Source organism: Heterocephalus glaber, unplaced genomic scaffold, assembly GCF_053883595.1.
Source record: "Heterocephalus glaber isolate CG9 unplaced genomic scaffold, H.glaber_assembly_v1.0 deba00001428, whole genome shotgun sequence".
In the NCBI taxonomy this organism is placed as follows: Eukaryota; Metazoa; Chordata; class Mammalia; order Rodentia; family Bathyergidae; genus Heterocephalus; species Heterocephalus glaber.
The window spans coordinates 5,791,174-5,804,160 of NW_028258293.1; the positions used below are offsets into that span (position 1 = coordinate 5,791,174).

The 12,987-nt window shown below is 37.9% G+C and overlaps 1 protein-coding gene across 5 annotated transcripts in view; it reads right to left on the bottom strand.

Annotated features, from left to right (window-relative positions):
• Ano3 (anoctamin 3) overlaps nt 1-12,987 on the bottom strand; it is a 364,844-nt gene that overhangs the window by 101,022 nt on the left and 250,835 nt on the right. For all 5 annotated transcript variants that reach the window (XM_087211519.1, XM_087211518.1, XM_021263939.2 and 2 more), the window contains one exon: nt 6,578-6,622. In XM_087211519.1, the coding sequence (XP_087067645.1) occupies nt 6,578-6,622 (45 nt within the window). The remainder of the gene's footprint in view (nt 1-6,577; nt 6,623-12,987) is intronic.

Sequence of the window (12,987 nt, forward strand, 5' to 3'; positions counted from 1 at the left end):
CAGCAGAAGAGGACTGTAACAATCAAGAGGATAAGATGACCCTTTCTATAGATAGTGGTCAGTCTCTTTCTTCACCCACCTGTCATTGCCCAATGGGCCCATGAACAGAGTGGCCATGGTAGCAGGGGTGGAGGTTATGCATGGGCTCAGTAACATGGACTCCCACTCACCAAGGCTGATCTTGCTACAGCTGCTGCTGAATGACCAGTATGCCAGCAGTCGAGATCAACATTGAGCTCCTGATATGGCACCCTTGCCCAGAATGATCCACCTGTGGCCTGGTGGCAGATATTGGACCATGTCCACCATGGAAGGGACTGTGCTTTGTACTCACTGGCATAGACATTTATTCTGGGTATGGATTTGTCTTCCCTACATGTAATGCTTCTGCCAAAACTACCATCTGTGGACTTACAGAATGCTTAATCCACCATTGCGGAATTCCACATACCATTGACTCTGACCAAAGAACATATTTTATGACCAAAGAAGTGAGGCAATGGACTCATACTCGTGTAATGTACTGGTCTTACCACGTTCCTCACCATCGGGAAGAGGCTGGATTGACAAAAAGATGGTATGGTCTTTTGAAGACACAGTTACAGCACCAGCTTGCAGGAATGGGGCAAGGTTCTTCAAAGGCTGTGTATGCTTTGAATCAGCATCCAGTATGTGGTACTGTGTCTCCCATAGCCAGGATTCAGGGGTCCAGGAATCAAGGGGTAGAAGAGGGAATGGAACCACTCACCATTACCCTCAGTGATCCACTAGCAAAATATTTGCTTTCTGTTCCTGAAACATTATGTTCTGCTGGCTTAGAAGTCTTAGTTCCAGAAGGGGAAAGGGTTGTAACAGGAAGCACAAAAATGATACCATTGAATTGGAAGCAAAGACTTCCCCCTGGGCATGGTCTCCTCATGCCTCTGAGGAGACAAGCTAAAAAGGAGTCACAGTGTTGTCAGGGATGACTGACCCAGATTATCAAGGGGAAATTGGACTTCTACTCCACAATGGAGGAAGGAAGAACATACCTGGAGTGCCGGAGATTCCTTAGGGCACCTCATGGTATCACCATGCCCTGTTATTAAAATCATCAGGAAACTACAACAACCCAATCCAGGCAGGATGTTAAATGGTTGGGACCCTTCAGGAATGAAGGTATGGGTCATCCCATGTAAAGAACTAAGAGCTGCTGAGGTGCTTGCTGAAGGCCAAGGGAATACAGAATGGAGAGTAGAGGAAGGTAGCTCTAAATTTCAGCTATGACCCTGTGATCAGCTATAAGAACGAGGATTGTAATTCTACCATTTCTGTTCCAATATGGTTCTCATGTAATATAATGTTGATAGACCTAATACTGATCCTTAAGGATTGTTAAACCGAATGTTATAATCAAGTTATGAAAATATAAGAGTAAGCATCACCCAAAGAACCCTTGCCTTCTATTCTGGGGAGGGAATTAGTGAATTTCCGTGTGTATGTAGGATAGTATAACATGTTAGGTGTATTTATGTGTATTTATGGGCTTGTCTTTGTATCTGGAGACTGGTTTAAAGAAATGTGTCTGACTGTCAAGTTGACAAGGGCTGGACTGTGATGGCTGATTGATTGTGTCAACTTGAGAAGTTGGTTAAGAGAATCTTAGCTAAATCGGCTCAGCAATTCCACGCCCTACGGTGGATCCTCACCTGGATGGTGTAAAGGAGAAATGGGGAGGGACGAATCTGCTTCTGTTGGGAGGAGCTCCAGGCTTCACCTTCACCCTGGACGTCATCTCCTGGCTTCCAACACAGACTCTTAGGCTTCTAGCGCAGACCCATTGCCCTCCTGATACAAACTCACAGGGGACTGCAGTGAGCTCCTGACCTTCAACTAAATCCTTCGCTCTCCAGTGTGCATAAAGACCCTCTGCTCTCTCCCTCATCTGACTCTGTGGGCGGCCATGTAAGTCAATCTTGTAAATTCAAATATATGTATATATCTTATGTTATATCTGTTCCTCTAGTAAATGCTGATTGATACACAGTGTAGGAAGAAGGATTTAGGCATCAAGGAAAACACGGTTAGAACAGAGCTCTGCATTGTAGCACATCAGTGAACTTGAACAAGATACTAATTTACTCTTTCCTTACTGTCTGGGTCAAAAAGTAAAAATAATACTGACTCCGCTGGAGAGTTGCAAATTGGCTTTTTACTTTAAAGCTGATTATTAATAATAAGGAAACTTGAGACAGAGCTTTGACATACATTCCAGACTTTCAAAGAATGAATGATCTGAACATGTTGCTAAATGCAGACACTGACATATCAGGCCTGGCACAGGGCCTGAGATTCTGCATTTCCGAGTCACTCCTAGGGGATGCCCGTGCTCCTGTGAACTGTATGTGCTGGGAGTGGTGGGTCTGTCACAGACATGGGGCCTATCCTACATCAGGCACTGTTCAGGGAATCTGACATCGGGACTTTTTGGCCCAGTGTAGATGACAGTCATAACTAAGGGGCACACATATATATGCATTGATTAGAATCGCATTCATCTTACAGAGAATAAAGAAGTAAACAGGAGAGGTTGAGCTCAGAAATTGATTCTGAAAGTCTAAAGTCTAAATTATCATAATAACTACATACACCAAAAAAAAAAAAAAAAAAAGGGGCCATGCCATGGTTACATTCTCTGAGTTCTCTGGGCAATTTTTGGCATCTTCTACAATAATAATTAGAAGTCACACAACAAAATATGTTCCCGCACAAATACAGCACATCACAGTATTTATTTGGCCAATACTTTGGAGTTCAATAAAAGAAAAACTAGGGCAGTTATGGGCAGGCACCTGACATTATATCTTAAGAATTACTGCATTTCAAACTTATCATGGTAAAATTATGAGGAGAAATTTGAAATAAAATCAAATTGTGATGCAAAGCCTAGGATGTGAAAAATCAAGATCTTTCCTTTGCCAAGGAGGACTATCATTTAGACAGCAGGCTATTTTTGGATTTGGGGGGGACCCAGCCTGCATTTCAAGTCTAAAACATTAAAGAGGCAGTATCAGAGGTGTTTGTTTCTCTGCTGCTCATTACAATGACAGCCTCGTAATTCATAAAATATCAAATGTTTCCCAGAGCCCAGTGCTTGGGCATGGAGAAAATATTGTATAGACTATACAACAATTACTTTAATTTTTAAAATTTAGCATTGCTTCTTTAAAATGCAAGATGAATGTTTGGCTGCTTAATTTGCCAGTCTTTGAAATTGGACCACACATTTCCAGTCTTTCAATTCCAAGTTCCTGGGATCTAAAGAGAGGCAGTAATTCCATCTGTGCTACTTCATTACATGGCCAGGAAAATCAATTCAAAGCAGAAATTCCAGCTGTGATCAGAAAACGTGGATGTACTATAAGACTCAGGAACTCATTATCTTTGACAAAATCACAAATAAGGAACAGAGGTGAGATTTAAAATTTTTAAAAGATATGAAAGAAAAGGAATTTCATATTACTACTTATGTTACTAACCCAAAATATACATATTACCAGTTAAGTTTCCACCTGTATTTCTCTCTCTCTCTCTCTTTTTTTTTTCTGGTACTGGGGATCGAACTCGGGACCTTGTGCTTGCAAGGCAGGAGCCAGAACCACTGAGCTAAATCCCCAGCCCTCACCGGCACTTCTCGTGAGGGGTTAGTGATATTTGACAGGGAGCTGTGGTTACTCCTGGATTTGACCACCAGGACGATAGGATCCAGTGCATTAATTTCTCTGACTTTCACTTTTCTCATCTTTTAAGTGAAAAGATATTTTAAGAACTAAATGAATAATGCCTCATACGATTGTGCATGGCACACAGTTTATCCTCAAATGTTTGTGACAATAATGAGACAGAGGAATATCAGAACTACTATTTCTACTGCTAAAGCTATTACCAGCTTGCCACCAACATCATCTGATCGATACCACCCTCTAATAATCATTGATCATGTTGGGCTTTTTGCAAACTCAACATTTTGTGTTATAATGCAAAGGTGAATTCTAATAGAGCTTTCTAAAATAAACCTTGCCAAAATGAGGGGAAAGAAAACAGAAGTCTATGGAAATTGAAAATAAATCTGGATCAAAGGGCTAGAAGAACTGGGCCAGGCCACACAGTCGGCCAAGCCAGCTGTGGAAGCTGGGGCAGGAGAGTGGAGGAGGTTGCTATGGGGGAATTGTTTCTTTCTACCCATCTTCAAAATCCACTGCTCCTTGTTCTGTCTTCCTTGTGGGCTATCTCGACGATGCTTCGACATTTGAATGTGAAAATGCTTTATAAATATGAAATAAATTGCAGCAACAATAAATGTTATTTCCTCTCGGTCTGCCTAGAGAAAAGCTGGGCAGCTGGCCGTATGCTATCTCCACCCGGCCTTGTGTGCACTGCTTATTCCTAACCATGCACCAGACATCTCTCCTACTCTGAGAAAGGAAATGCACAAGTGAAGCAAAATGGGCATATTTGATTTTAACTTTCCACTTTACAAAATATGCACAGACGACATTTTACCACTTTCTACTCATAATGGTTTATAACACACACACACACACACACACACACACACACACACACTTGAATTTTTCTTCTACAAAGAGAAAGTTTAAGAAGAAACACAGTCATTTTCTTAACTGAATATACACATTTAGGTAAATAACAAAATATTTTTTTCACTTGAAAATGTAACGTTTTATAAACTTCTCTACTATTCATTCCCCATCCCTCCTTGTCTGCATTCTTAAAGCCAAGACACAGAGGAAATCACTTATAATCCACAAAGTGTACAGGGATGGGATAAGGTCAGGGGCAAGATACTTTGACAATGATTTGGTAGAACCGACACAAAATAATAACATAAGTGAAAAAGCACAGTGACACTTCCTGATAGAGTGTTCGTTTTTCTAGCTTACTTGGAAGGTTGAGCAAAGTAGGAAAAAACCCACTATTTTCCACTCTTTAAAATGGAAAAAATAAGAATCAAAATGGATTGTGTAAAGGTGCAAATTTCCAATGATGAATGTCATTATATTGTATACCTTAAATGTACCAATATAATTAATAAAAATAAATAAAATGTTTTTTTAGGATTTAGTGTAATATACATATTTATTATGCATTCTCAGTGCAAGTTCACTGTAAAACTAAACTAGGACAAGGAATATACATAGACTTTTGTTGAGATTTAATTTTTTTAGAGTCTCTAAAAGAAGGCAAGAAAGATGCCTGTTCAATATACTACACAGCCACTACAGGTACTAATAATGTCTCATGGTAATGCTAAGGCAAAACACTGGATACCAGAACAGATTTTATCAAACAACATTGAAGAGGTGCACACACACAGCAAAACAAGGAAAACTTCTATAATAAATGTTTGTATTATAATAGTCCAATGACTGATTTTATTATATAAAAATGACTGAAATTTTATTACATAGGTCAGGACGAAAAATTCACATAGGAAATAATGAAAATTCATTCTGATTCAAAGCATTAACTTGACAGAATTAAATGACTTTGCTAAGAAACATCATTAAAGTTTTTAAAAAGTCATTTTAGAACTTTTTTGTAAAGCTCTTTCTAATTTCAAGGTTTTTTATCATGATTTGCTCTTCTTATCATCAAATCCTACCACATATAAATTTAATGTTTCAAAGAGGTTCACATTCTCCTATTATGATTTCTAAATTTTAAATTATATTCAGCAATTTCCTTCGGTGAAAAAAATCCCAGTTTCTTGAGTCTGTTCCTAAAATCCAGGCTCTGTAGTTTTTCTCCCTTTAGTGTCATTCTGACTCGGAATATTATATACATCGTTCAGTGGAGCATACTATACCGCATGCTCCTGTTTTGTCTTTGTTAATTGATTCTTTTGTAATGAGCAAGAAAACAGCTAAAAATATGAAATATTTTGTTAGAGCATTCACTAAATGGAAGTCCATTTTTCCCAGTTAAACAGTCCCAAGGTAGCTCAGGTGGAAGAATTTCTTCTTTTTTAGAGTGGGGGTTTAATTAGTTTGTTTTGCATAACTGCTCTTACTACATAGGTAAGAGAGGCAACTTGGAGTTGTAGAATAACGCTAGGTCTGAAAACCAACAGACACGGGACCTTGGTGATGCCTGCAGCGTGGAGGATGCTAGTCTTAAACTAGAGTTTGGGGTAAATAAGCGAAATGGGTGGACTGATCCGGTCTTTGTTAGGTTTGTGGTTCTACCACTCTAGCTTGCATCATGTACCCATTGGTCCTGGCTGTATAGATATTTTTTAAACATTAAAATCTCTTAAGATGGTAATGTGCGATTTAAATTCCTCCTTCCATAGCACTGTCATGGGAGGATGCAGGAATGGGTATAGTAAACACATTGTGGTAGCAAAGAGATTTCTGATTATAAACATTATTCCATTTGGTACAAGTCCCTGAAATCACTTGATCAAATCAATAGAATTTTCATCCTAGAATTTACAACTGCAGATATGGGTAATCAAATGTCTCTTTTTTTCCAAGTGACAAATTAATCATAAAGAAAGTATACATCACCCACCAACCTGCCCATTGATTTGTTCCTTCCGTCAGTATAATAGCATTTTTTCCTGAAAAAGAAAAAATAGAAATCAGTCAAAGAAAGTCACAAAAAATACATTGAAACCAGTGATCGACAGCATTAATCAATATCGAATATTTCAATGAACCAAGTTCTGTACGCTTAAGAACTTGACACTTGAAGTTAGCTTTGGAATATAATATCAGAACAGTTAATATGCATCATTCCAATTTCTGAATCTATTACTCATAACAAAACTCTTTAAAATTCTACAGGCCCTCTTTGAATATATTATTTTAATTATCTTTTGAAAGTACGTACTCTGCCAGTTATTGTCTGCTAACCAGATAATTCGGTTCCATGTTATATGAAATCTTTTGTCCATTCATCCATCTACCTAAACATATATGTAAAAAATCCTTCTGATTTTCTAAAAAAAACAGGAGGTTATAATCACTAAAAATTTAGAGAAAAAGGATAATCTCTGTCCTCAGGGGCCTTCCTTTGCAACTGAAATAGCAAGTGATCAGCTATACTAACCAAAGCATGATGATGTGGGAAAATGTGTTCCTGAAATGCCCAGGAAAGGGACTTCAATTAATTTTTGTGGGTAGAGGAGGAAGGAGATGGGAAGCCACTGGAGGATGTGTTCCAGGTATGAGTTTTGAGTCAGGGCTGGGAGTAAACTTATAGATAACATGGTTGTATCTGGCTTTTTAGATATGGTGGCAGAATTTAAGATGGTTAAGGGGCTAAGGATGACAATTATATGACTGAGGGAACTGCAAATAATTGGATTATAGCTAAAGTATATATTGCAAGTTGAGCACAGGCAAAAGAGAAGCCCTGGATGATGAACAAGAGACCTATGTTGAGGGGCCCTGGAACCAATGCTAAGGATTTGGGATGAAAAACAATGGGGATTGAGTATTTTAAGAGGGGCACAGCATGCCTGGTTTGAGGGAAAGTAAACATCTGGTGGCAGAGGTTAATTTGCCTTCAAAATGTTTTTTTTTTTTTCATCCTCATAGTGGATTAATTCAGAGCTGTATTTTTGTCCTTTAATTCCTGAGAGCATTTTGCCCTGAACATTTATTAAACAATATTTCCACAACAACAACAACAGCAACAAAATCTATAAATGTAGAAATTGGTTTTAAATAATTTTTGGCATCAAAAAAGAAATGCAGGTGCTGGAGTAATGGGAGTCAATGCTTACAGTCTTAATCATCAGTAGGAGATGTGGTAAGGAATATTATGAAGGCATAGGGGAGGAGGTGGGGCTCAGTTAGCACTGTTGTCCGTCTAGACTGCTGTTGGTCTGAAATATTTCTCAAACATTTTAAAGGTTGTTTGGTTTGGTTTTGAAAATGCTTTGGGAGAAATTTTTAAAAAGACACAAATAGAAAAAGAAAGTCAATATGAATATACATACTTTTTAGATCAATTGTAAGAGCAAATGGTAACTAAAAGTTCAGAAAATTCTCCTTGTTAAAAAGGAAAGACATTTCTCCTCCCTCCCTCTCCTTAGAGTGTTTACTCCTGGAGACTCCTCCTGATAGCACTTTCTCCTCTCTTTGAAATGTATATAAATCCTTTAGAAGACCTAGTAGGGCTCTAATCAGCTTTAATACTCCGAAGAAGGTCTGCCTGAGGATCTAGGGCCATCTCTCTGAAATGCAGAGCTCAATGGAGAAAGCTCCCCTCTCCCAGTTTGTGCGGGACGGGAGCCTACATTTGGTGGAAGTCTGGCTTCAACTTGTAAAAACTACCTAGGGTACCTCCTATCTTACAGGTGTGAACAATTTTATTTTTGTTTTGTTTGCAGCCAGTCAACACCCCAGGTACCTGATGACTTTAAGATAATTGCATGTGATAAGTGGTGTTGTCTAGGCCTCCTACTTAAGAGCTCCTTACTGTGGATCTTGAGAACTCCTTTGCAATGGGGTATATCTGATTGGTTATATAAAAGACTGAGATTATTTTCAGTTTTTCAATCCCTAGTGACTTCCTTTGATGGCGTTTAATATTTGTTTAATGTGATTATTTTCTTTCTTTTCTATTTTTGTGGAACAGTTTTCCTGTTTTGGGGGAGGTTTAAATTATATATTCCTCCACAATACATACTCTATTTTCTAACCATCAAGAACCTGCAAAATGAACCTCCAGGACCAAATTCTTTCCGACCTATAATACTCCATCTGGTAGCTGATCTCCTACTATCCATAGCAGCTTTCTTTTTCCTTAATTTTCCATTCTTAAGAGTCTGCTATTTTATACTTTACATTGGGGCTGCACTGACCTAGCTATGTAACCGTGACAACACCTTAAAATTAGAAGTAAATAATTAACTGAATCATTGTTTACTGCCATTTCAGAAGGTTGGTGGCCTCTGTGGAGACAACTGAACGGTCTGGGGGAGTCCAGCTGTGGGTGACACAGGGCCCTACTCCTCCAGAAGCTGATTTACTCTACTTCTGTCCTTTACATAGATTGAGGCCCTCCAGGTTTTGTTTTTGTTTTTAAGTGAGGAGTCCTTTGCAGAAACAAATAATCTAAGTTTAATCTTATTTGTATAAAAATTGTTCTCAACGTTTTAGACCATCAAGCCCTATGATTAAAATATTTGTGGGACAACAACAAACTTGAGGAGAAAATGGGAGATTGATCCCATGGAGGAGCAGAACCTGAGAATGTACTGGATGACAGAAATATCTTCAAATGCATCAACTCTTCATGTATGAGAGAGCTGAAAATCAGTAACAGTCACCCTTGAATCAAAAGCAAAGTGCTAAAGGTGGGACTTGATTTTCCTGGAATGCAGCAGCCACGGGAAAGTTCCCTCAGATACGACAGAAACAGTGAGACCTACTATGACCTTCAACATGCTCTGTGTTAGTTCTGAAATTAAACTCCCATATGAGAGCTTGTATTTATTTTGGAAGAAATGTCAAGAAAACAGTGGCCAAAAAGTTAAGTACAACATTTTACAGATATTGGCAAGCTGAAAATTTAGATAAAATATTGAAGACTCCAGTCCATACAATAAGGAAGCAGAAAACATTTGTAGAAAAGGGTAAAACTAATAAAGCTTTCTGAGTAAATGTGCAGGTTTTCTTTGGGGAAAGTAACAGGTCTCAAAGATAAATTATTGGATATAATATCCCCAGGTAAAGACTTTCATACAAAAAATTTAAAAAATTTTGTTCTAGAAAGAGACATGCATTTTCCTATTTAAGTTCTTTGCGTTCTTGAATACAGTTATCTCTCACTTGCCATGGGACATTGGTTCCAGGCGCCTCCGCATTCAAGCCTACAGGTGTTCCAGGCCTTTACGGTAAAAGGTGTAGTATTTGGCTCTCTATGCTACTGACCTTCACCTGTATGTGTTAAAACACATCTAGGTTACTTGTAATAATTAATGCAATGCCAATGCTATGTAAATAGTCATTGTACTGTATTACTGAGGGAATAATAACTGAAAAGTTTGTATCTTAATTTTTAGACGTGTTTTCTTGAATGCGATGAGTTGGCACTTGGTGATTAGATTTGCCATAAGGAAACATTTTGCTTCATAGTCTATGCTTCAATAGGATTCTCTTGTTCTATGCTGGCTGCAAGCCCATTTATAAATAAATGAGGAGTCAGTTACTAAGAAGTTAGATAGTGCTACATTGATTATTTAAACCAGTCTAGGAAGATGTTCCAAAACAACCCCATGTTCCACCATTTTTCAAACCTTACCATGAACACTGGCATCAGATAGAAATGAGGGAAAGGCTGCATTGTATAACTCCCTTTTGAAATTTACAGAACTTGTAAGGCATATTAGAATATCATAATCTCCAAGACACTATGTGTCATCAGTATCAGTATCATTTAGGATACTTGTTAAAAATGCATATACCCAACACAATTACAGGCTTAATATGCCAAAATCTCTTAGGTTCCAGATCTCTTACTTTTAATGCTTTATTAGGGATTTTAATGTGCTGTAAAGACTAAGAATTACTCTGGAGATTCCTATAGTAATTATAGTGAGTTATTAAATCAAAACTTCCGGAACAAATTTGATTATTTGTCTCAAGATCCTGTGGAAATAGCATTTGATGTACTTGGGAAAAAATGTGTACTTGCAAATCTTCTAATATGTATGTATTATTGTATCAAGAGATTTCAGTGACATTTTCTAAAAGTCTCACTAATACAATAAACATGACCTCTTCTCTGTTTTTAATGTGTCTTGAAAAACATAAAGAAGAAACTTCAGGCAAAGCATCAACAAAAAGAGATGATAACTGCATAACTTCAATAATTTTTCTTTTTCCCTCCTTGGATATATAAGGATTCTTTTTTCAAATGTGGTCTTACTAGGAAGTGAAACAATAAATGCCATTTAAAAAAATAAATCTGACTGCAGAAACCATCCTCTTTCAAAGCCCCCCTGGGGCTGAAGAACACTGTGGTGTTCAGCCCAAAGACAGAAGCTCTGAGCAAATCAAAGCCAGGGCTCTCACAATCTGGCCCAGGGAACTGTTTTTAACCTACTTTTTTTCCCCATGTGTGATAGTTTTATCACAGTAATCTGGTCATATGTAACAAATGCTTTCTAGCCAACCAAAGGATTAAGTGTGATAATTTTTGAAGGCTTTATGAGCATACTAATTATCTCACCACCACATTCCTTGAAATCTATTAAAAGTAGCAGCAGTAAGGAATGGGAAAGCAAGCAAGCTGATCAATGGAAAGAGCAATATGGAAAATATGCTGTTATAGACTTTGTGGCCATTGTCTTTATACACCCCACACAGACTGATAAAGAAAGAAATAACCAGGCTGGTGGCACGCACCTATAATCCCAGGATTCTGGGAGGCCGAGGCAGGAGGACTGCAAATTCCAGCCCAGCCTGGAGAGCTTATTGACTTAGTGAGACCCTGTCTCAAAATAAAAATAAAAAAGAAGAGAACTGGGAATGTAGCCCACTGTGAGGGGCTGGAGTTTAATTCCCAATACAAAAGGAAAAAAAAAGAAACTTAAATTATGGAAGTCAAATATTTTGAGTAAAGCAAACATACGTTACTGATTGGAATGGATGAAATGTCTGCGTCCCTTCAAAACTTGTATGTTGAAGCCTTGGTATCTAATAGTATTAGGGCATTTGGGAGGAAGTTAGATCATGAGGTGGAGCCCTCACAGTGGAATTTGTGTCCCTAAAAGGAGAAGTCAGGAGCCAGCTAGCGCTTCTGCTCCCAAGTGAGGGTGCAAACCAAAGGTGCCTTTGGCGGAACCCGGCCTCACTGGCAGCCTGGCCGTGGACTTCCAGTCCCCAAAACAGTCAGAAACAATGCTTCTTAAACATCCACCTGGCAGTTTGTTACAGTTGCCCAAATGGATCATATACTGAAGTTATATTGATCATTTACTGTTCTGTGGCATGAAAAGTAGAGCTGCATCTTAGCAAGAGGCTCCTGAGCCAGGATCGAAGTTACACCCTTCCCAGGCTCTGCTCGCACAACCTTTGCACCCTGGCAAACACCTCTTTGCATCAAGTCCAGAGGGCACTGGAGGCACATGTTTAACACTAGATTAACTCAGCCTGAACTGGACCTCGATACTGACACCCACGGAAGTAGCATGAGACGGACAGCTGTTTTGAGCTTTCTTCTTCGCTAGCCTTAAAATATTAATCTGTACATAAATTTAGTCAAAATTTTCACGAACAATGCTGATCATGGAAACTGCAGCAGGATAAAGGTGCTTGGAATCGATCAAGAACAATTTGGAAATTTTTTTTTCAGCAGTTTTGTCTCAGTATCAGAAAACATGACATTTTCTTGGGTGTTGTATGTCTTTTCGTCTTGTCTTGACATCAGGCAATCAATCTAGAGTAATTTTGAGCTCAATCCCCAGTACAAAGGAAAGAAAAAGAATATTTTAAATTATAAAAGTCAAATATTTTTGGTAAAGCTAACACGTTACTGATTGCAATGGATTCTGGAAAATAAATAATTTTGTAGAGATATAAACAAAATACAAGGGACACATTACCTTACCCATTAGAAATAACCTTTTTAATATATTTTCAATCCTATTGCTACACATTTTACATGACTGAAGTCACACTGAATAAATACTCTTTACATTTTACTTTTAATATTTGCTATTTCCTAACAATCACTGAAAAATCTTTATAGCCCATTCACTATAAATGAATGATAATAATTATAAATTGTTGTATATTCTAATTTTCTAAAATTGTATATTCTAATTTTCTTAAATCTTCTATTGTTCAATATAAAAGATATTTATATTCTCCACAATTATAAATTAAAGTTCAGCAAACATTTTTATATATTTGAAAACTATATTCATAATACAGAAAGCAGAAGCTGCAGAAAATTTTAAAACTATTA